The 24,408-nt window shown below is 40.9% G+C and overlaps 1 protein-coding gene across 6 annotated transcripts in view; it reads left to right on the plus strand.

Annotated features, from left to right (window-relative positions):
- Positions 1-19,716, plus strand: part of relch (RAB11 binding and LisH domain, coiled-coil and HEAT repeat containing) — a 93,043-nt gene extending 73,327 nt beyond the window's left edge. The window contains exons 22-29 of one of the 6 annotated variants that reach the window (XM_080201636.1): positions 1,551-1,650; positions 3,739-3,821; positions 5,081-5,144; positions 7,022-7,160; positions 8,289-8,405; positions 12,767-12,855; positions 15,407-15,477; positions 18,464-19,716. In XM_080201636.1, the coding sequence (XP_080057762.1) occupies positions 1,551-1,650; positions 3,739-3,821; positions 5,081-5,144; positions 7,022-7,160; positions 8,289-8,405; positions 12,767-12,855; positions 15,407-15,477; positions 18,464-18,584 (784 nt within the window). In that variant the 3' untranslated portion in view covers positions 18,585-19,716. The other 5 variants (XM_080201644.1, XM_080201626.1, XM_080201617.1 and 2 more) reach the window with 5 other exon arrangements.
- Positions 19,717-24,408: the final 4,692 nt, after the last annotated feature.

Consider the following 24,408-nt stretch of genomic DNA (forward strand, 5'->3'; position numbering starts at 1 on the left):
CTCTCGCCACACTCACTTGATTTAATTTCTCAAGGGAGGCATTTATTTCTTCTGTTTTCTCCATCCCCAGCTTCCCGTGTTTTTAATCTTCCTCCTCCCAGGACGACGTTCACTGAGGTGTTCCGATAACATGTTTCTTTATAAATACTATCAAATGCTATCCTTAACATTGGGCAGCACGATGCCACAGAACTGTTACCTCCTTTGCTCAGCCTCCCAGCATTGAATTTGTGATATTTATTACATGTGGTCAGGAAATTTGAATCATCTTCATGGTTGGGCTGTGACAGCACAGTGTGAAATGAGAACAGTCCACAAATTAAATCAATTTACAAAATGTGCACATTAACGATAGACAAATTAAAAGCTTACGTCTTAGCCCTGGTTTATAGATGTAGAACTTTAGTTGCATATATATTTATAATGATATCTATCAATCAGTTGTTATTTTGTCTGTGTGGGTTAGATTAACAGTAGATGTTAAGGAGTAGAAAGATGGCACAGTGGTTAGCACTGCTGCCTCACAGCGCCAGGGACCTGGGTTTGATTCCCAGCTTGGGTCAATGTCTGTGTGGAGTTTGCACGTTCTGTACGTGTCTGCTTGGGTTTCCTCCGGGTGCTCAGGTTTCCTTCCACAGTCCAAAGATGTGCAGGTTAGGTGGATTGGCCATGCTAAATTGCCCCTTAGTGTCAGGGGGACTAGCTAGGGTAAGTGCGTGGGGTTGTGGTGTTAGAGCCTGGGTGAGATTGTGGTTGGTTCAGATTCACTGGGCCAAATGACCTCCTGCGCTGTAGGATTCTATGACTGCATCATTTCGGTGATTGAATTTTCATCCTCATAGATTTGCCTTCCAGTCTAGTTTCTAGCAGTTTTCCCCTTACCTTTGAATTGTTATCAGTGCTTATTTTACCCTGTATCTGCTGCTGCTGCTTGGATTCTCTAACTTCAAAAGCTCCACGCCATTTTATTGGAGAGTTTCTGCAGTGCTGCAGGTTCCTTTCCAATGCAGTAAAATCCATCACCTGTTTTAATTTTCCATTAGTTGCCTTCAGCCATTAGTCGTTTTTGTCGCCTTCAAAGCTCATCTGCCTCAATATATTTCAACTTGTGTTTGTTTCCTAAGATGACGGCTATGCCAGTGGCCAGATGTAGGAGGCTGGCAGTTTTATTTTATTTGTCTCAATGCTGAATTGGTTTGTGGCAGCCAAAATTATTTAATTCCTCTGTCCGAGCTGGTTAATAGCGTTCTAGTTCGAGATTACAATTGACATTTCCTATTCCCTTCTTAACGATCAATAAATGCTGCAATTCAATCACTGCAGTGGTGGAATTTCATTAGTTATAATCTTACAGGACTGGTTACCCAACTGCTTCTGTTTAAAATGCACCCAGCTGAAACATGTACATGGGGGTGGGAAGAGAGATCTTTCATAGTTGAGATTTTTATCAGAATGACCACCTGCACGCCCCCCCCCTCCAAAAAGAGAAAAAGCACTAACATTTGACAATGTTTTAAGTTTGAACTTTTCATTTCTGCTTATCTTGTTAGTGCGAACCCAGCATACCACGAACTACTGTTAACAGTACTGTGGTATGGAGTTGTACACACTTCAGCACTTGTCAGGTGCACTGCTGCTAGAATGTTTGAGGTGAGCTGTTCCATGAAATAATTTTGTTTGCAATTAAATTTATTTTTTTAAAATGCTATTGAGATTCTATGCAAGAGAGATATCAATGGGGCATCACTTGATCCTCTGGTTTAAGAATATAACTTGCAAAACTTTACAGTAAAATGTTATCATAATGGAACATCTAATATTGAGGTTGTGTGATTGCGTAGTTATCACTGTTATTAGTTACTGTGCTTTAGTCATTCAAGCAATATTTTTAGATTCTTCCATGCTTTAAAATATAAGCTTTGTCTGCTAGGGTTGAGAGATCCTTTTTGTGCTTCTGTACCCTACCAAAGCTGCCAGGCCTGATTCATCACAGTTGTTTAGCTCTTCAAACAATGGTTAGCACTGCTGCCTAACAGCGCTGGGGACCTGGGTTTGATTCCCAGCACGAGTCACTGTGCTGAGTTTACATGTTCTCGCCTCATCTGCATGGGTGCCCTGGTTTCCTCCCACAGTCCAAAAGACGTGCTGGTTAGGTTCGTTGGCCAGGCTTAATTCTCCCTCAGTGTACCCGAACAGACAATAGAGAATGGCGATTAGGGATTTTCAGAGTAATTTCGCTGCAGTGTTAATGTAAACCTACTTGTGACACTAAATAAACTTTAAAATAATATAGTTCTCAGCTATTGGTGCATTTTTTTTAGGATTGCATTTTGAGCTAGAACATCAATTTCAAATTTGGGGGATTAAAAAATCCCACATTTTCTTCAGGGTGGGTGGTTTGGGGGTGTTTCTTTAGACAGAAAGTGTGAATTGAAGCACTGAAGAATTTGCTTGCTAATTGGTGACCAAGTAGAAAATAATATTCCAGTTATTGTATTAAAAACTGTCGGCTTAGTTGCCCAAGTAGGAAGTGATACAGAGCTTACATCACAAGCTGATAGGCTTTTAATTGAAAGGAACAATCATGTGACTTGCAAAGTGCTTATGTCTTAATAAGAATACAAAACTGCAGGCAAATTGACCTTTATTGAAATGCATAAATTCTGAGAAGGATTTGTCAGGCTAGACATTGAGAGTCTGTTTGCTGTTGATGAACAACCCAGGGAAGCAGTGGTCATGTCTCAGGGTAGACGGACACCATTTAGGGCTAAGCTGAGAAGGTTTTGAATTTATAGACCACTGCAGATGCTCAGTCAATGAGCATATTCAAAACAGATTGCTGCACTGCTTCCATATCCCTCTGTACTCAAAAAACTAGCAATGTGGCACTGGGGAAGATCGCCATGATATTGAATGACAAAGCAAACTATAAGAGCTGGATGGCCTACTCCTATAATCTTATAAAATAAACTAATTTTAAATGTAGTCTACCATTTTTTGCGAAAAAGTATGCTTTTTAAACTACATGATGAAGTGTATTTACTATCATGTGGGTTAGCAAGGCATGAAATCCAGAATGGTAAAGCCACATTTTATAACCTTGATCTGTTCTTGAATGGCCAACTCCAGGCATGTACCCAGGAAAAAGAGACTTTGGGACACAACTAGATTTACTTAGTGTGTATAGTCAGTAGCCTGGTTGGTCAAAACGATCTAGTCGCTATGAACAGCTTAGAAAAATAAATTTTTGAAACCAGCTTTCATGTGTGAGGAATAAAGTTGAGACAGTTGTAAGCTTTTCTGAACTTGCACTTACCCTTCACCCGCCGGGGTTTGGGAGTGCACAGTAGGACTGGAACTGAGGTAAATTGGATTACTTTTATGGGTAGCAAAATAAATGTAAACAAAATAATTTATCTAATATTATGGATAAGTCAGTTGAGTTAGTCATTGGGGGTTTTAATCTCTTCCCTGGTTATTTATTTTTAATTTAAATAATGGAAACCTGTGTGATCAGCTGGTCAGCTTTGGTTCGTGCTGCTATCTCATAGAAATTTTGAGCTGTTGTAGTGTTTCAAACCCTGCAAATGTTGAGCTGTTCTGTAGAAATTGTTGCTTCTCTAATTTTTGTTTGCTCTTTTGTTCCTCTCTCTCTTCGATGTGCCATGCTACTTCCCATGATACTCTGCTCACTCTTTCTACGTATCACATGTGACATCCCTTGTCCTGCCCAATCAGCTGTTGGTGAAGGGGGTGAATGAAACTCTGGTAGCTCAGAGAAATGTCCCTGCTCTTATCACTCTCTCCAGTGACCCTGAAATGTAAGTTTCTTCCTAGCCGGTTCAAGCGCATCGCTTTTTATTACCTTGCTGAGAAATCACCCTTTGATTTGTTCACTTTTACTGCATTGAAGCACATGTAAACAGCTGTGCTTGCTTTGTGATCTGGTTCCTAGCCTGTGAAAATGCAATATTTTAACTTTTGTGGACAAGGGAAGATTGGGGCAGGTAAAAACCTGGATCTATCTTCGAATTTAGAGCATCGTCACCGTGAAAATTCACTTTACATTTTATGCAAATGAGCAGTGCTTTGCAGAATTTTAGTTGTGCAAGAGCAAGTCAAGTAGCTGTGTTAACTTCTCCTGTTCACTGGCACAGTGGCATCCAGAATTCAGTGTGTTAATCCCATTCTGGTGTCACAGGAATTAAAGTTGATGAATTTATGGCCTACATTATTCATGTTTTATTATTCTGGCTGCCCAGCACAAACCATCCCAACCAAATATCAAATTAGATGGGTGATTTTTTTTTCAGGGCAAAAGGGATGCGTGGCTTTTGTTTAACCTACTAATTTCTCACAGGTTGATGTAAACTAGCTGTTGAGCATGTGCCGTATGCCTTATTATTTTGTGTGTGCGTGTGATTGAATACTCCCTTGAATGGGCTGAAAGTCTGAGCGCTCATCCTTTTAACTAATCAATTTTTTTTCATCAATGTGTTTTTTTTGTTTTATTTTTTGTTACATTTTTTTGACTGGTTACAGCTGATCGTGCGAGGCATGAATGAAGCCTTAATTGACAAGCGGGTTGCTCCGGCTCTTGTTACCTTATCCAGTGACCTTGAATTGTGAGTTGTTCAGACTGAGACCATAGACTTAAAAAAAAAGAGCAAAAGAGAAAAAAAAATACATAATCATCTGTTTCGACACTGATTTCTGTTTTGATAGTATCACAGTATTCTCTCCAGACTTGATAGCTGACCAGCTGATAATTCTGTTTATAACAACCTCTTGCTTAAAACTTGTTAAAATAGGTCTCTTTTGCACGTTGTGTTCAAAGGCATCACATCATATTTGACCTGTTGTCTCTCAAAACGTAATTGTGTGACATACTCTGCAGTCACCAGCTCAGTCATCTATACAGCTCTGATGAGAAAACTGTATTTTTAGATCTTGCATCCACTGACTATCACATTGTAACAACCTAACAAAACTTACACACTAATTTTATATTATGTATGTATATATAAAATTGGTACTTCACAGATGTACAAGATGCTAACCATTTTCTTTCACTTTCTAGCTCCGTAAGAATAGCTACAATACCTGCATTTGGCACCATTATGGAAACAGTAACCCAGAGAGAGGTACAGTGTGAGCTACTTAGCCATAAGCTGATCTGAATATCTAAGCCAGCTGTATTATATCTCGTCATTAATTAACACAGTGGGTCAGGCAGATTGTAGCTATGATATAGTACAGATGCAGTGCATGTTATCTGATGCAATATAGACTGAAGAAACTGGGTTTTGCTCAAGGTTCTGAGTATTTATTAATGTGTATGCGATTTATTACACTTGGCAGACAAGCTGATCATTCTAAACAAGCCACTGCAGATGAAAACAGAAAACACTAGAAATAATCAGGAGGTATGACAGCCTCCATTGGTATAGAAACAGTTAATGTTTCAGCTGAGTGCAGTTTCATCTGATCGATAATAAGTTAGAGATGTTACAGTCATTAAGCATGCAGAGAGGCAGGGAAAGAACAAAAAGGGGGAAGGTTTGTCATAGAAAGGAAGGATGAAAATTACATGTTCTTGCTTAATGTCTGTTGCATCTCTAACTTTTTCCACTTCTGGATAAGGTTATTGATCTGAAATGTTAACCATTCTGTCCACAGATCCTGTTGAACATTTCCACCATTGTCTAGTTTTAAACTGATAATCCAGTCTGCCCAAAAAGAGCAGTATAGCTTGTACATGTAGTAAACTGGAGATAGAAAGATGCATTACAAAACTGCAAATGGTGGAAATTTAAAGACAGAAATGCTAGGAGTGCGTATCTTCAAAAAAGAGAAAATAATGTTTTGGGTAGAAATGCATTTATTAGAATTGCATGAAAGCAGATGAGTCGCTTTACAAATCTGAGCCAAACTGAAGGGAGAAGAACAGGCCATAGAATCATAGAATTCTATAGTGCATAAGGAGACCATTCAGCCCATCAAGTCTTCATCAGCTCTCTGATAGAGCTTCTTACCCAAGCCTTATCCCTGTAACCCCACATATTTATCCCACTAATCCCCCTACACACATTGAGACACGAAGGGACAATTTAGCATAACCAATCCACCTAACCAAATCTGTGGACTGTGGGAGGAAACCAGACGTTGCTGGTTAAGCGTGCTCAGTGTTAGTAAAGGAACTTCTTAACAAGTGATTTATGTTATGTTATTTTTTCTGGGTACTTCCAGACATGCTGTTTATTTCCCTTATTGTTCTGTTTTGGATACAAGTTGATGTGCTTTGTTCAGTAATTGAATCATAGGATCCCTTCTGTAGAAGCAGGCCATTTGGCCCATCGGGTTTGCACTGACTCTGTGGTGAAGCACCTCACCAGACCCAATCCCTGTAACCCCACATGTTTACAGCCGTCCCCCCACCAACCTATACATCTTGTGACACTAAGGGGCAGTTTTGCATGGCCAATCAACCTAACATAAGAAATAGGAGCAGGAGTAGGCCATCTAGTCCTTCGAGCCTGCCCCGCCATTCAATAAGATCATGGCTGATCTGAAGTGGATCAGTTCCACTTTCCCGCTTTCTCCCCATAAACCCTTAATTCCCCTGTCTGTCAAAAACCCATCTACCTGTGACTTATTATCTTGGATAGGGTAGAGGTAGAGAGATTTTTCCCGCTTAGAAAGGATAGCAGGACTAGAGGCACAGCCTCAAGATGGTGGGGAGGGGGTGCAGTTTAGATCGGAGTTGAGGAGGAACTTCTTCACTCAAAGGGTGGTGAATCTCTGGAATTCTCTGCCCGTTGAAGTGGTGGAGGCTACCTCGCTAAATATATTTAACCTAAGCTACGTATCTTTGGAAGATTGTACAGACGTAATGGAGCCCATTGTTTGACACTGTCTTTCAAATTCTATATTTAACATCTAGCTAATGACTAAAGTTTGATTTTAGTAGGAACCCAGGCATTAAAATGCTAACTTTTTGCCCCACAATTTGATTTACCAGCTGTTGGAAAGAGTCAAGATGCAATTGGCTTCGTTTCTTGAAGATCCACAGTACCATGATCAACACTCTCTGCACATGGAAATTATCAAGACTTTTGGAAGAGTAGGACCAAATGCTGAACCAAAATTTAGGGATGAGTGTATGTATCTTTTTTTATGCTATACATCGTCTCTTTTTCCTCACAGTTTTAATTGCATATTAAACTTTTGAGATTTTTGCACCAGAAGTTAATGTATAGAATGACCTCTTATTTGGAATTATCTTGGAGAATGCATGGTTTTGTCAACTTTCGAGACAAAGTGTAAGCTTCTGTGTGCAGACTGCCCTCCATCTCTGTAATTTAAGGAACTTTGAATGAGCTGTATCAGGCAAAAAGGGAAAAAAAATACATCTTACTTCCCTGAAATTCAAGATGCCTGCCTCTGCCAAATTGCCTTTAATGTCGTTGTAATTTGATACATAGCTGAATGTGAACCAAATTCAATCACTTATTCTTGGAGTAGCCAGTGATAATTGAACACTTTTGCTTTTCAAGATAAATTATTTAGCTAAGAACAGGGTGTTTGATCTTCCTTGGAACTGTTCACATTTTTTGCTGTTGACAACACAGATCGCCTGCCAAACTTCAAACAAATTAAGGCAGCAATAGCTCCGAGGAGCCCACCAGCATTCCCATGTGACAAGGTTCTCACGCCAGCACACTATTGGTGTGTCCTGGCTCCACAGTGTGATTTCTGTTGCTGGATCTGTGGTTTAATTGAATCAGAAGCCCTCACTTGATAGAAGTAAATCACTGAGACCCTACCTTCAATCAAGAATGCTGTGATGAATGTAGAATACCAAAAGAGGAGGAGAAAGGAAAAGACAAATGAGAAGAGGGTGAAAAGGGAGAGATAATGTAAATGGTTTGTCTGTGCTCCACTGAAGGATGCAGCTTTGCTGCATTTGAACAGCAAGCGGTTGTCCTGTTTCCATTGCCTGCCTCCATTCACAGTATTTCTTGTGTGAGGTACCCAGTCTTGAAGTGGAGGCCAAAGGTGCTTTCCCATAAATTAGAACAAGGAAGAGCAGGATGCCCATATTGGGTGCCTAAACGGCTCATTTAGACTGGGGTTAGTGCAGTTTTACTGGGGATGTTTCTCGATGTAGACATATCTAACAAATGTTAAAAAATGGTGAGGGAAGTCCCATATAGATTCGGGAAAAAAGGACAGTTTCACCTTCCATTTAAAAATCGCTTTGTTTGTTTTTCCCCCGTTTTCCACAGTTGTTCTCCCCAATCTACACAAGTTGGCCATCTCAAACAACCAACAAGCTGTTGACACAAAAAGACTGGACATTGCCATTCAGCTTTTTGAAGCCTACAGTGCTCTGTCCTGTTGCTGTATCCTTTCAGTAGCATAGCCAGTGTTTACTCGAATCACATGCCAGTGAATTGGAAAAAGAATCGCTATGACATGCCATTCAGAAAAATGTGAAACTTTCTGTTTAAATTGTCTTGTATTTGATTGCTATTTAGATTTTAATCCTATCGCAGGTTAATGCATTGTATGAACAAAGATTATGCCTCAGCTTCATTATCTCAGCAGCCTTAATGCTTTTGCTTTTAACTTTTTTCACCGAACAATGATAATGGATTTTTTTTAAAAAAGCTTTATTTCAAACTTTTCCAGTGACCCAGGAGAAATGCATAAAAATGCCACATCATAATTTCAAAAGCGAGGCTATTTCTAGCTGTGCTGATAATTTTCAAATGCCGAATCATTAGGATTTTGCTTTGGACTTGAGCCTCGTGCAGGCAGACATGTAAAGTTTCTCAGATACAAGCCAGCACTATATTAAATGTCTCAACGTCGTGTTAAGAGTTGCATCATATAACAAGCTGTAATAGTGATTGTAACTCGGCTTGTTTTGGTCCCCTCTTTTGGCAATTGAATCAGGGTCCATAAAAATAATGAAAGGACTAGATTGTGTCCATAGTCTCAAATTACTTTGGTCAGATTGTGGAGGAGATCGTTCTCACTTCAACAACAGTTCAACTCGGTTAAATGTGGAAGGCAGAAGAGGTTAAATGACAAAAGGGTTGGTGGTGCAAGCCCAGAAGGAATGGTCTAAAGAGCCTGTGCCTCAAGTTGGTGTGGGTGGCAGGATCATGAACCGCTGCTGTCCAAAAAGAACAAGAGGATATCATTGTACTGTGTCCAGAAAGTTGCTAAGTGCCTTACAGAACAGCTCCTCCTCTTCTGACTTTTCCTCTAGATCCAGTGAGAAATTGTTCTTGGCTAGAACAATTGGGACAGCACGGTGGCACAGTGGTTAGCGTGCTGCCTTGCAGTGCCAGGGTTCCAGGTTTGATTCCCAGCTTGAGTCACTGTCTGTGTGGAATTTGCACAACTCCCCGTGCCTGCATGGTTTCCCCTGGGTGCTCCGGCTTCCTCGCAAGTCCAAAGATGTGCGGGTTAGGTGGACTGGCCATGCTAAGTTGTCCCTTGGTGTCAAGGGGACTAATATTAGGGTTACAGGGCTAGGGCCTGGGTGGGATTGTGGTCGATGCAAACTCGATGGGCCAAGTGGCCTCTTTCTGTACTATAGGATTCTGTGTGTACCTCTTCAGAGTATTAGATATGGCTGGCTCTATGCAACTTGTATGACTTGGAAGAAAACACCATTTCCTCATGATCTATAGTTTGTCACAGAACTGTAAGTGTTCTAAACCCTAATATGACATTCTCAAGAGGGGCCACCCAATTCGATGGAATTTCTCCCAAAGTCTTATCAAGCTGGTTTGAAATCTATTTATATCAAAATCCTTGGGGGCCAGGAATGTAATTGCCCTTCCTGAAGACATTCTTTTGTAAGTTGCCTCAATTTCATTCCTTGCTAGATTACAACATTGGAATTCGTCCTTTTGCTACATGCTTGTAAGTGATAATAAATTACAGAAATGGTGTTAAAGGCTGAAGAATATTTACCGTTAGAACAGAAGATCTCCATAATGAACTTTATTTAGCGACAAATGGCGGGAATCCACATCACCAAACGTTATTCTATCTCTCTCCAGGTACCATATCCAATGAGAGTGTTGGCAACCATGAGCCTCTGTTAACCTGGCTCTGGAGATATGGATCATCTTTGTTGGTAGTACATGCATCCAGTTTATGAGGCTCTTTAGAAAGATTGTTCTTTGTCTATCTCAATCTCTTTTATCATCAATCTTTCCCATTTCAGTAAATAAGAGTTCTTTGGGTCTCATTGTACCAGCACCTCATCACTGGTATTGGAACTTGTCTGAGAAATCTTTATTATTCACCTCAAAAACCACAGCCTTCGTTCTTCTCTACAATCTGTCATAAATCGTCCAACACTCTTCCATATGTCAAAATTGGTGTGATGTAGCATTCCATGATTCTTAGCTTTATTTTTGTATCTCATTTTGAGTTGATTTTTTTTCTCTTTTTTGGAATGCATCTTTAGCCATTCCAGTCCTTCATCTTAGTTCTTGGCTGCACTTTTGTTCATGTACGTTTTTCAATCTTCCTTGCGATCTTGCTTTCTGGTATGACTTTCCTTTTGGACTGTTAGACATCTTGTTTTCTTACAATTCCTGCTTTCTTGTCTCTCTCTCTAACTACTTAATTCAAAATCTTTCCTCTTCAAGAGTCCACAATAAGAACAAGATCATTAGTGCATCTTGTATGATGAAACAAACATCTCCGTGAAAGCAAAATGCTGGGAGTGCACCATCGGTCTGGCAGCTTCTGCGGAGAGAGGAGGTTAACCCATCAGGTCGATTAATTTCCGTCCAAATTCCATTGATGGATGGAATGCGGAACGCTGAAAGCCCATTCCATTCAGCCTGCAGTCTCTCTTTATTTGTTAATGTTGATCTGTTTTGGGCTTGAATTGTGGAGTAGTCATGTCAATTAATCTGCGCTTACTTTCAGTTTACAGCAGCTGGGTCTTGCCTTGCTAAGAAACTGCTTAGGTTCCAAAGACGATCGCATCAAATCCATGTTGTACACTTTTATAAACTAAGGAAGCAAAATGAAACAAAAGTCTTTCTCATTCCTTCTACGTACTTGAACCTTCCTTTCTTTTCCATCAAGAATACAAAAGAATGCCCGTGATCAATTTGACAATTCAGTTCCTTAGTTCTGCGATATTTGACGTTGCAGCTTTGGAAAAATTAATTTGCGTTTAGTCTTGAGGAGAGGCTTGTATGCAAGATTGGATGTTGTAGTAGTTACATGGTAAGTGGAAGCAGTGACATGCTGTGGGTGATGGATCCATCGCAAGATATGTCGACAATAAGATGCATTTCAGGAATATTGACTCAAAAATGGATTTTTCTTTTTGTGGCATCCGATGTTTACGTAAAACTAAAAATCTGAATCTCTTTGTCTCAAAGTAATCTCTGAACAATGATCCATGAGGCTGTGGATTATTTTACATTTCTTCCACAAAGCTGCTTCAATGTTTTTTTTTGTGGCTTTATAAATTTTGAAATCCATCGGGCACAGATCAATTACTTGGGGCTTATTCTTCACCACCATTAACTTCAAGGAACTTGATATGTTTTAAATGTGAATGTAAGATGACAAGTGTTTGGCTCGAACCATGGTTCCCCGATAAACCCATTGTATTTATCCCAACTTTATAATCCAATGTGGATCTCGGCCTCACAATCATTTCTGAAGTTTAGGTAAAAAACAAATTACTGTGGATACTGGAATCTGAAACGAAAAGAGAAAATGCTGGAAAATCTCAGCAAGTCTGGCAGTATCTAAAAGGAGAGAAAAGCAATGTTCCAACAAAGCTCAGTGCAAACTGGAGGAAAAGCGTATCATCTTCCAGCTCAGCATTTTACAGCCTCCTGGTCTCAACATCGAATTCAACAACTTCAGATGATTCTCTTGACCCCTTTATTTTCATTATTTTTTTTTTTACTGTTCTCTACCTTTTATTTCTTTGTCTGTCTTCATTTTTCTTCCTGCCCCCATTCTTTCTCCCTACTTTATCCCCCTTTCCTAACCTTTTCTCCCCCTTTCCTTTTCCTTCCCCTTCCCCCTTTTTCAAAATTTTAACACTTTTCCAACCACCCCCCACCACACACACACCCATCATTTGTCACAGTTTACCTTCTGATTTCAGCTTCTCTGCCGTTTGGCCATTCACATCCTTTATTCTCTCTATGGGCTGCCATTAGCAGCCTTTCCCCTGGTTTCTATGGCTATGACTTATCTTTCATTCCCTCACCCCACCGTGTAAATGTCTCCCACTTTCTCTGCCTTTTAGCTTTGAGTCGTCTGGACTCAAAACGTTAGCTCTTTTCTCTCCATACAGATGCTGCCAGACCTGATGAGATCTTCCAGCGTTTTCTCTCTGAAGTTTAGTTTGTGGTTTGTTAATGTGCTGCCTTGTTTTCTGCACCAGGTGCCTTGTTCAATGAGCAATAAAGTCACGATGCAAAATCTCACAAATATTACCCGGGGAATATAAGTGAGTGATTGGTAGCTGTGCAATGATTTTACCAAGTTCAGTTTTGTCATCTCAGACATCAGAAAAAAATCATTTTTTGTGATTTAATTCTTACCTAGCTACTATTTTTGAAATGACTGTGCTGCGTACTTAAGAATCTTGATCTGCTCATGATTTGAAACTTCAAACTATTTGATTGCAGGCTTTAGTCAGTCTGTTTTTAAAATGAAAATGGATGGCAATAATCCTTAACAGTCGTGTCTGCAGTTATTTCAGAAGAACTGATGGTATGCCATTTTCTCCCTGGCCTGAAGTGCTTGCGAATGGATATGGAACATCTCTCACCAGAGCATGAGGTTTGTACCTAGAAATTAAGTGCTCCAGTTTTCTCTGTACGTAACTAAAATGTACTCAGTTGTTTGAATCATTTGCAGAACCAGTTTATTGTTTCAGCACAAACAACCGTCACCTTCCTGCCCAAACCAAAAGTAAAAGTGAAAGATTTGCTGGTAAATTGGGAGTTTTTTCCATTTCAGTATCTGGTCAGCATTGGACGCTCTTGTGTTAAAGGCAATGTGAGCCAGATGTAGAGTAAAAACCCCTCCACTCTGTGTTTACACACACTCCCATCAATCATACTTCAGATCTCAAACTGCCAAATGCAAATTTCTACATCACGCTTGAGGGGACGAGGGAGCATAAAGATATTTCATTGCCATGCTTACATTTGGCTCTGGTTTATTCTTGGGTTGGGACTTGTCTATGAAGATGTTACTTGACTCTCTGCAAATTAACCATGACTTTTCCAACCCCAAATTGAATTTAGAAGAGAAAAAAACGGTCTCTTATTCTTCACGGTCAAACAGGACAGACTGGCCTCCAGTTCTTGTCTTGGCTTTATTCTGTCATTAATGACACAGGGAGGCTATGAAGCCCATTCAGTTCCATGCTGGCTCCTCACAGAGCAATCCACTCAGCCTCCACCCCATTTGGTCACCAGAACTCTGTTTGTTTATTTCATTCAGATGCAATCCAATTTCCTTCTGAAATCATTTGATGATTTCTGGATCCATCACCTTTGTGGGCAACGAGTCCTAGGTCGTTATCACTCCCGTTCCTAACTCGTATGTTTGCACAACTGGCCATTCTACCCCTTGAGCCCACTCTGCCATTTGATAAGACAATTTTTCTTAGTTCATTTTACGGGATGCGGGCTTCGCTTGCTGGGCCAGCATTTATTGCCCATTCCTGAGGGCATTTGAGAGTCAATCACATTGCTGTGAATCTGGAGCCACATGTAGGCCAGACCAGGTAAGGATGGCAGATTTCCTTCCCTAAAGGATATCAGTGAACCAGATGGGTTTTTACAACAATTGATCAGGAATGTTTTCATGGTCATCATTTGACTTTTAATTTCAATTTTTTACTGAATTCTAATTTCATCATCTGCTGTGGCAGGATTCAAACCCGGGTCCCCAGAGCGTTACTCTGTGGTCTCTGGATCACTAGTTTAATGACAATACCACTATGCCGCTGCTTTCTGTGAATCTGCTTATGGCTTCAACTCTACTTTCCTGCCTCTCCATCTGCTCACCCAACACATGCAAGATCCTGCAAGACACTCTGTGTATGTTTCAATAACATCGCCTCTCATTTTTCTAAATTACACTAAGTCCCAACCTCAGGCGGATTTACATTTAGTGGGGTCCCGTGCTCACCTTCATTTTTTTGTGTCCCTCCCCACTGACCCTTACCCCACAGAATGCAAAGGTGGTAGTTGACTTTTTGCTGAGCTTCATCCTTTTGTCTTGCCTTCAATTTTTTGCATTTTTGATTGCTGGATTGGCAGTGTCACTTCATGTTGCAAAAGAAACTAATCTTGATTTTAATGAAGTTCCTGAAAGAGCAGGCATGTGCACAATCAATCCCGTGTTAACTCAGACGCTGCAAAAATTACATTTATCTTTTAACTATGTTGTTTGAAATCCAGAATCTGATCTTCCCTCACTCACTCACTCACTCATCTCCTGCCCATTCCCCCTCTCAAACTTGCCCCCTCTCCCTCCAAAATACAAACTCCTTCCCCGCAAGTTGGCAATCCTGGGTAACCTACTCCCCTCACCCAAATGTATCTTAGCGTTATGAAGTATCCCCTTCAATGTCAGTTGCTGTACTAACCTACCCCTTAACCTAATTTCCCAATTCATTTTGGCCAATTCTGTTTTGGTAGTCTTGTGATCACTTTTATTTAAGCTCTAAATCCTCTCATTAGACCAATGCATGCTCCCGCAAATTAGTTGCAAAATTCAGTCATGTTATGTATGATCTCGGCTACCTAAAGGCTTCTTTACGTGAGGTCAGTCATTAATCCTGTCTGATTGTATACGCCAGGTCAAATATACCTTGCTCTTTGGTGCTGCTCTAAGAAGTTGCACATTCTTCAAAGCAATGTGGTTCCTTCCATCATTCCCCTTGTGCCAAGAATCATTCAGAGAATCTTCAAATCAGCATTCCTGGTAGCTCATGAACAAATCCACGGTGATGCCCGACAGACCAGGACCTTGCATTACTGATGGGCAAACCAGCTTGGAGTCTCTGGTGCTGAGCTGGCTATTGAAGAGAGTAGTGTGAATTTTCTAGTTTTCAGCAGTGGATCATGTGTTAGTACCAAAAATAAATAGCAATAAATGGAACTTGTCTTTCACTGTCAAAAGATGGCTTGATTCTGTGCTATGAACTCAGCAGGACATGATTCACACTTGCAAACTGCTGCTTTGGTTGTAAAGTATTTTTGGGACATCCTATGATCATGAAAGGTGCTACACAAATGCAAGCTTTTTTTCTCTCAAAGATTGTCGATGTGCGTTAAAATAATACTGAGGTGCTCCTCACTGTGCATAATTTCAGGTCATTCTCAACTCCATGATTAAGGAATGTGAACTGAAGGTGGAAAACAGAAGTGTCCAAGAGCCCCAGAGGTAACTACTCAATATTGTAGCTACTATTTGTGCTGCGTTGGTGAAACCGTTTGAAGGGTTGGAAAAAGCTTAGCATCAATGTTCATCACACAGGTGCAACGTGAGATGGTTTAGTGCTTTGAGAGTCAAACTCCCAACAGGGTGGAGAAGAATATATTCCATAGAATGGTTAGATGAACAGAAGGAGGCCATTCAGTCAATTGTGTCCGTGCTGGCTCTCAGCAAGAGTCACTCACTTAGTCCTGCTCTGCCTTTTGTCTGTCATTCTGTCAATTGTTTCCTTTTCAGATAATCCAATTCTCTACTGAATGGCATGATCACATGCTTCATTACGGGTGTTGCAAATCTAGTTAAAAGTTACATTTCATTCAATCCTGTAGATTTCAACTAAGCATTTGTTGTTTTAGCTGTGAGTTTACTGGAATCTTGTCATTAGCTCCAAGAGGGAAAGGGGGAGAACAAGTACCATGCAAGCATCATTCACTCTCGCATTTTGCTAGTTGGGCTGTGAAGTATGATGTGCAACTTGGAAACATCACTTTCTGTCTTAAGCAAGGCAACAACTCATTCCAAAACTATGAATCACAGAATTGTTATGGTGCAGAAGGAGGCCATTTGGCCCATCGCATCTGCACCAGCTCTCCAAATTATGACTTGGTGCCATTCCCCTGCCTTTGCCCTGTAGCCCTGCACATTACTTCTATTCAAATAATCATCTAATGCTCTTTTGAATGCCTCAGAGAACTTCCAAACAGTGCATTCCAGACCTGAACCACTCGTTGTGAGGTAATGTTTTCCATGCATTACATTTGTTTCTTTTTGCGAATCACTTTAAATCTGTGCCCCCCCCCCCCCCCCCCCCCCACCCCGATTCGTGATTGTTTTATGAATGGCAACATCATTCTCATCATGCATTCTGTCCTTCTCTGTCAAATCTCCTCTTGGCCCCACCTTCTCTCCAAGAAGAACAGTCCCAATCTCTCCAGCCTATCCTCCCAGCTGAAGTTTCTCATCCCTGGAACCATTCTTGTAAACCTCTCCTGCACACTCTCCAATGTGTGAGCAATGCATCAGTCACTTGGTTATGTATCTGTGCAGTACATAGGCAATGATGTTGCTGCTGTTGACTGAGCAATGTGGGATGGGCTGGACCTGGAAACAGTCAATGACTTTGACCATTGATGATGTCATCCTCATTGTGGGGATAGATTCCAGACAAAAGTGAAACCTTCCTCGTGCAGCACAACGTGTCCAGACTGTTATCACAAAGCTTCCATTTACCCTTTGGGAGAATCCAGTCATCTATACATGGAGCCTGTATGTCATTGAAAGAATACAGTCAATACCTGCAACATGAGGAAACATTTCACACAAGCTAAAAATCAGCTATATTAAGTGTTATCTTTAAACTTATTTATTTTTCTCTTTATTCTGTGGGTGATAATGGCCGGGGTGAATTTGTTGGCCATCCGTAGTTGCTGAGAGATGCAGGTGATGAACCAGCTCATTGAACTGCTGAAACCCTCAGACTGATGCTTCCACAGTGGTGCTCGAACCAGAACTTTGATCTAGGAACAATGAAGGGAAGGTCATGTTGCCCAAGTTGGGAGGGAGCTTCCGAAATCTGTAACGTCACTAAGACCAGTAACCGGATATGATGCTCATGGTCAAATCTGATTCAAAGGTATTTCCCATCAAATTCAAAATAAAAAGACCTATTTGAAAATATTATGCAATTAGGCAGATAAAATCAGGGCAACTATCTCTCTCTTTCCTTCCCCCACCAGAGTCACTGCTTTGTGTGTACATGAGTCACCAGTTTCTCATTTCCTCCTCAATAGCACCCCTGCATCACATGTCCAAAAAACCTCCACAATCTGTAACATTTCCTGGAGGGTAGGAAGTTGCATCATTTCAGTTTTGCCTTTGTAGCAATGCTGTACCTGTCCAATTCAGATACTTCCACCAGTTTCTTAATCAAAGTTTTACCCACGTGCCTTTATTTATGAGGAAAACAAAGTACGGACACATATAATGCAACAAACTTTATTAAATATAGTTAACACTCAAATTACCCACTATTACAAGAAACTCAAAATTTGCCTATACTACCCATAGAGATGGCTTGGCAGGCTGTAGATCCAATCTGGGAGTCCCTGTGATTTGTCTTTGCGAAAGTGATTCTCGCTGGCTGTTGCTTGCTTGTTTCTTTTCTTCTCTGGTCTTGATCCAGTCTCTGTTATCTCCCATCTCTAGTCTTCACTCCCAAGATGTCCAGAATCCCTATTTTATCCCTCTGTGGCCTTGCACTTATTTCACTTGCCTTTAGCCTTCTGCCAATGGGTCCCGGAAGGCCCCATATAGGCCAGTAGTCTAGTTGATGACCTGTTGATGGTGCCTCGGGATCTGGCTCCCATCTAGGCTGTGGACAATAGGTCGATGCATGTCAAATAGGAGCAATGATCACTTCATGGGTTTTTGATAGGATGGATCCTGGCAGCCTGTCTGAGTTCTGTATATTCAAACTTTGGCCAGTCTGGTTTTCTGCAGGCTAATTGCTTGGACTGACTGTAGTTTAAAGTGCCCAATTCTTTCATTTCACATGTCCAATTTTATTTTTGGCTCAGCACCACAGTAATCATTTGTTCTGGAAAGAATGAAAAATATCTTAAAATGCAGAATAAGGAGTGGTAATCCCATATTTGGTGAGTTTGGGGCCTGTTGTTACTAATCTCGTCGGTGTTGGTCATTTTGTTTCAGTCATTTGCAATTTTATAGTGAGTGGCAAACAATCAAATTGTTGCAAACAAGAATTTGGATGAAAAAAAATCACACCCTTGAGAGAAGTAACCAGTGCAAATCCCGAACTGATGGAAGGTTATTTGAATCATATTGTTGCATGTGACTGGTTAATCAGTTTTCAGCTGTCACATTCAACACGAAATAAAACCTCAAGTTTCTTTTTGTTCTGTTTGTGTCACGGAAGCTCGATGTCTATTGCTGCAAGTCTGGTCAGTGAAGACACAAAGACGAGGTTCTTGAACAAAATGGGTCAGCTATCCACTTCAGGGGCGATGTTGGCGAATGTGTTCCAGAGGAAGAAGTGAATTGAAGGAAGACTGTACATTTACACTAAACTGTGACCCCTTGTGGGTCAAAATCTTGTACTTGAAGTAAATTTTCTGCCTTTTTAAAAAAATTTTGTTCTGGTAATTATTTTATTCTAACTTCCAAAGATATTTGCACTTAATATTTTTGTGTGTATATTGCTGTTCCTTGTGAGATGGGTGTAAAGATGATAGTGTCGGTGTCCATGTATTTTGTTGTCTTCTTTCGCTGTATCCAGTATTTTCTCCTTTATGGGCAATTTTTCTTTTCTCCTTTATTCTGCAATGAGACTTTGAACAGTAAATACTTGTATTATACACTGAAGCACTATATCTGTAACCTCTTGGATATAATGTAAATTCCACATCTGTGTCAAAATAATGAAGTGAAACCATTTGTGTATTTAATTATGGGGGATCCGTTCGGACTGCTTTTGTTGACTGGATTCTTGACTGATGATGAAAAAAAAAGTCACCAGCATATTCCTGTGCCTTCCGACCAGAAGAAAGCGAGACTACAGCATAATACATGACCTTGGAGACTGCCGTGGGGAAGCTGTTTCTGTCACATTAGTGTTTCTTTTGAAATTTAGGACTATTTTCTGTTACATTGCAGTAAGAATGATCTTTTTTTCCTTTGCAATAAGCAGTTGAATAGTTCGGTTGTGTTGACGAAGAAACCACAATTTTCTCAACTTAACTACACTTGTAAAATCAAGAATGTGAATTAGTGCATCTGTTTTGTGATGTTTATATAAAAAGACATTGCAGAATGCCTGTGAATATTGAGTTTCTGCATTGCTTTTAATTCAGCTCAGTTTTAACTGTGACCAAGGGATGTCGGTTACATTGAACTGAAAGAGTGAACCAAACGCAAACTGCATGAGTGTACTGTTTACCTACAGTGCAATACATTTTTCCATGTAAAGTTCAGAAATTATTATATTTCACTAGCTGGAAGTTTGTGTAATCTTAATATAAATCTATAATGTTTATGTTTGCGCTGGTTATGAAAGATTTCATGCAAAAACACAAGTAGATTAGACATTAAATAATGTAATTTTAAATAGTTTCTGTGAACGGTGAATTGAAACAATAAAAGTATTTCTGTGCCACGGTACCTTTATATTAATCACGTAGCATTTTTATCTGTTCAGTGTCAAAGGTTTAATCAATCCACTTGATTAAATGCAGTATAAAACTGTTTATTTTCATCATAATTTGCTAGAGTAGTGGGGAACATTTACCCATGGGCCAGGCCCTCTAACATTTCCCCAGCTGTATTGCTGGAAATCTACAAACTAGACCTAGCGGTCTGCTTTCCTGCAGCCTGATCAGATAATGCAGAACAACATTAGAATGGCACCAAAAGAGAAAACGCTTGAAAATCTCAGCAGGTCTGGCAGCACCTGTAAGGAGAGAAAAGAGCTGACGTTTCAAGTCCAGATGACCCCTCGTTAAAGCTTTGACAAAGGGTCATCTGGACTCTCAACGTCAACCCTTTTCTTTCCTTACAGATGCTGCCAGATCGGCTGAGATTTTCCAGCATTTTCTTTCTGGTTTCAGATTCCAGTATCTGCAGTAATTTGCTTTTATCCAGCATTTGAATGGTATCCACCCACCCCAACTAGAGAACTTTTTATTGAACAATGGTGATTTCAAAATCTAGTTAACATGTAGGGAAAGAAAATTCGCAACAACTTATCAATTACAAACAAAACAGCCATGCTAATGTATAACCCTTAACAAATGTAGCTAAAATGTTCCAGTCAAACAAAACTTCCCATAGATTTTAAAAAATTGTTGCCATAGATAACACAGCAAAGACTAATACTCATTGATACTGGAACCGAGGCCTTTGGATAAAAGCTGCAGTTCTCTTGACGTGCACACAGGCTTGGAGTCATAACAGTTTTCCAGAACACCAGGGAGGGACTCTGGTCAATCCACCAACAGCAGATTCTCTATGCCAGGAAGGCAAGAAGCCTTGCTTTCAGCTAACCAGCAGAATTCCCAAAGCCAAGAGGAGAGAAAAACACTTCCATTCAGCTTGCTGTCCCTGGGAAATGGAATCTTAAATTCATTAGGAAGGAAGTACGACCTACCTTCAAACAATGCAGGGTCATAAAAGATCCTAGAGTAAAAATAAACCCCATTTAAGTAGGAATAAAAGAACTTCTACAAACAACGTGGCAACACTAAGATCAGCAGCAAGCGTGTTTAAAATTCTTAAAGGTACACTAATGTTACAGGTTAATTGGATGGGGTTACAGGAATTGAGCATGGGTGGAATTGTTGGCATAGGCTTGATGGGCCAAATGGCTTCCTGCATTGTAGCTACTATAATTTCAGTTCACTATATGGCTCATATCTGCATGGCTCGATTAAATCAAAATATGAAAGGACTGGGTACAGTCACCACCGTAAACATTAAAGCAGTATTCGAATGAGTGTAATGCTGAGATGCTCCAGCAACCTGTAGTCAAGGAGGAATGCCCCTTGTGGCTGGAGCTTTAATTCACAGGCTGATGGTTATGATTGTGTCTAAGGCCAGTTCTTACTGCTCCAGTGCAGCAGCACCAGACCAACTATCATCAGCTGTTCCAACAATGAACTCGCCTTCAGTATAGGCTCAGTTGTAGCCAATTACTGGTGATAAGTTTTGTTTCATTTGTAATTCCAATGTGTCAGCCTGCAACATCCACAATTAAGTTGTCTACTGGTGAATAGTAATCATTGCCAGCCAGTTAGTTACCATCTGCAACAAGGAAAAGTCCAATCACTTTCCAATCCACCATCATTGAGATAGTTGTCATTGGCCAGAAGTTGATCATCTGAACCAGTCTTATCAGCAGTGTAGCAGCTTGATAGCTTCAGACAATTGGCAAATTTTTTATCCACTCATGGGACATGGGTGTTGCTGACTGGCCAGCATTTATTGCCCTAGTTGCCCTTGGAGGGCAGTTGAGAGTCAACCACACTGTTGTGCCCCTGGAGTGACATGTAGGCCAGACCAGGTAAGAGTGGCAGATTTCTTTCCCTGAAGGACAGTAGTGAACCAGATGGGTTTTTACAACAGTGGTTTCATGTTCATCAGTAGATTCTTAATTCCTGGTGTTTTTTTAATTGAAGTCAAACTCCACCATCTGCCATGATGGGATTTGAACCTGGGTCCCCAGAACATTGCTGAGTTTCTGGATTAAGAGTTGCGTGTTAATACTGCTAGGCCATCGCTTCCCATATCACCTGATCACCCATAATCTGCAATGGCTCAATGCAGGACTGCGATTGAATACTCTCCATTTGTCTAGATGACCAACACAAACACCATCCTGATTCAGTGGTAGCCCCGCCACCACCAGAATATGGTGTGGTTCTACCTAAGGGGTACATCACAGCAACTCACGCAGTCAACTTCCAGCATAAACCACCCAAGCTACAACACTGAGAAGGGCAAGAGCAGCAATGTTGTGGGAACCTCACCTGGACATGGAAATCTATCACCGTTCATTCATTGCCAGATCAGGGTGTTGAAATTCCTTCCCTAGCATCATTGCGAGATGACCAGGACTGCACCAGCTTGAGAAGTGCACTACCAACGACTTGGGATGGACAATCAATGTGCCCTGATATCAATGGATTGAGAGGGCATTTTAAGCCTTAAGTCTTAAAATAAGCTGATTTTATTTCAATAACTATCAACTTTATATTGCCCTATCTTCTTGTTTCCTGGGTGCTCTGCGCACCTGTAGGCTGAGACCACTATCTAACCTAGGTAGTTGGCACAAACCCCTCTAGGAATGTATTAGTGCTATATTATGAAAGATTCCAACCACCACCACCTCCCCCCACCTCTCTGCTATACTGCACAAAACTCTGTCTATATATTAATTGATAGCCATAGCTCTTTCTGCCTGAAGTGGTGAAGCTTTGGCATTATTCTTGGAATTAGCTTGGAATTAACTAGACTCATACTGGCTTGCTGACTATTGGGCAATTTCCTTGTGAAGTTGTTCACAATTGAATTGTAATAAACGATGTTTAACAATGTTCTGCTTTTCAGGTGCAAAAACCACGAAACCTAATTGCTATAACAAGATGTACATATTATTAACTCCTAGATTTTAGATGTGACAGTTTTACTGGTTTTATTACTCCTAGATTTTAGATGTGACAGTTTTACTGGTTTTATTACCTTTGTCTCTTTAATGTAGCTGTCCTTATAAGTGGACCGTATTCTCTATGATGGTATAATTATCTGTCTTCTGTTATTGGCAGGTGCATTCCAGAGGGATATCAGTTCTCACTCAATTTAATTCCACATTGCTAATTTCTGTGAAACAGCTAATAGCAGAGACTCTAAGATTCCAGACTCTCATAACTAATATGATGCATAGTGACATATAGATGCTTAAAGTACATTCTAACCAGAACACGGAATCAGAGAAAACCTACAATGCAGAAAGAGGCCATTTGGCCCATCGAGTCTGCACCGACCACAATCCCACCCAGGCTCTACTCCCATATCCCTACATATTTACCCACTAATCCTTCCAATTTACGCATCTCAAGACACTAAGGGGCAATTTTAACATGGCCAATCAACCTAACTCACACGTCTTTGGACTGTGGGAGGAAACTTGTACACCCGGAGGAAACCCACATAGGCATGAGAAGAATGTGCAAACTCCATACAGACAGTGACCCAAGCCAGGAATCAAAACCAGGTCCCTGGAGCTGTGAAGCAATCGTGCGAACTACTGTGCTACTGTGCCGCCCATGTGAAACATCAAATGAGCAATTTTGTCTTGGGTTAATCATTACTTCCAATATAATTTATTTCAAGTATTTAAACATATGCATAAACATATTAATTAAGGATGGGCCATTCAGTCTTTCAAGCCTGCTCCATCATTCAATAAGATCATGGCTGATATGAATATGGCCCCAACTCCTTTCCGGTTTGGCCTCAAACCTTTTTGACTCTCTTGTTGGTCAATATCTAACTCGGCCGTAAAAATATTCAGTGACACAGTTTCCACTACTGTCAGGGGAAGAGAATTAGAACATAAGAACATAAGAAATAGGAGCAGGAGTAGCCATCTGGCCCTTCGAGCCTGCCCCGCCATTCAATAAGATCATGGCTGATCTGTCGTGGCTCAGTTCCACTTTCCCGCCCTCTCCCCATAACCCTTAATCCCCTCTCTTATCAAAAACCCATCAACCCGCTTCTTAAAAATATTTAGCGAGGCAGCCTCCACCACTTCAACGGGCAGAGAATTCCAGAGATTCACCACCCTTTGAGTGAAGAAGTTCCTCCTCAACTCCGTTCTGAACTGCCCCCCCTTTATCTTGAGGCTGTGCCCCCTAGTCCTACTGTCTTTTTTGAGCGGGAAGAGTCTTTCCACCTCTATCCTATCCATCCCATTCATCATCTTATACGTCTCAATGAGATCTCCCCTCATTCTTCTAAACTCTAACGAGTACAAGCCTAGTTTATTCAGCCTCTCCTCATAGCTCAACCCCCTCAACTCCGGTATCAGCCTAGTAAACCTCCTCTGCACTCCCTCCAAGGCCAAAATATCCTTGCGCAGGTGCGGCGCCCAAAACTGCACACAGTACTCCAGCTGCGGCCTCACCAATGCCCTATACAGCTGCAGCAAGACCTCCCTACTTTTATATTCAATCCCCCTCGCTATGAAGGCCAGCATCCCATTCGCCTTCCTGACCACCTGCTGCACCTGCAGGCTGGGTTTTTGCGACTCATGCACAAGGACCCCGAGGTCCCTCTGCACCGTCGCCTGCAGCAGTTTTTCGCCACGTA

Source organism: Carcharhinus amblyrhynchos, chromosome 2, assembly GCF_965287045.1.
Source record: "Carcharhinus amblyrhynchos chromosome 2, sCarAmb.v2.hapA, whole genome shotgun sequence".
Classification (NCBI taxonomy): domain Eukaryota; kingdom Metazoa; phylum Chordata; class Chondrichthyes; order Carcharhiniformes; family Carcharhinidae; genus Carcharhinus; species Carcharhinus amblyrhynchos.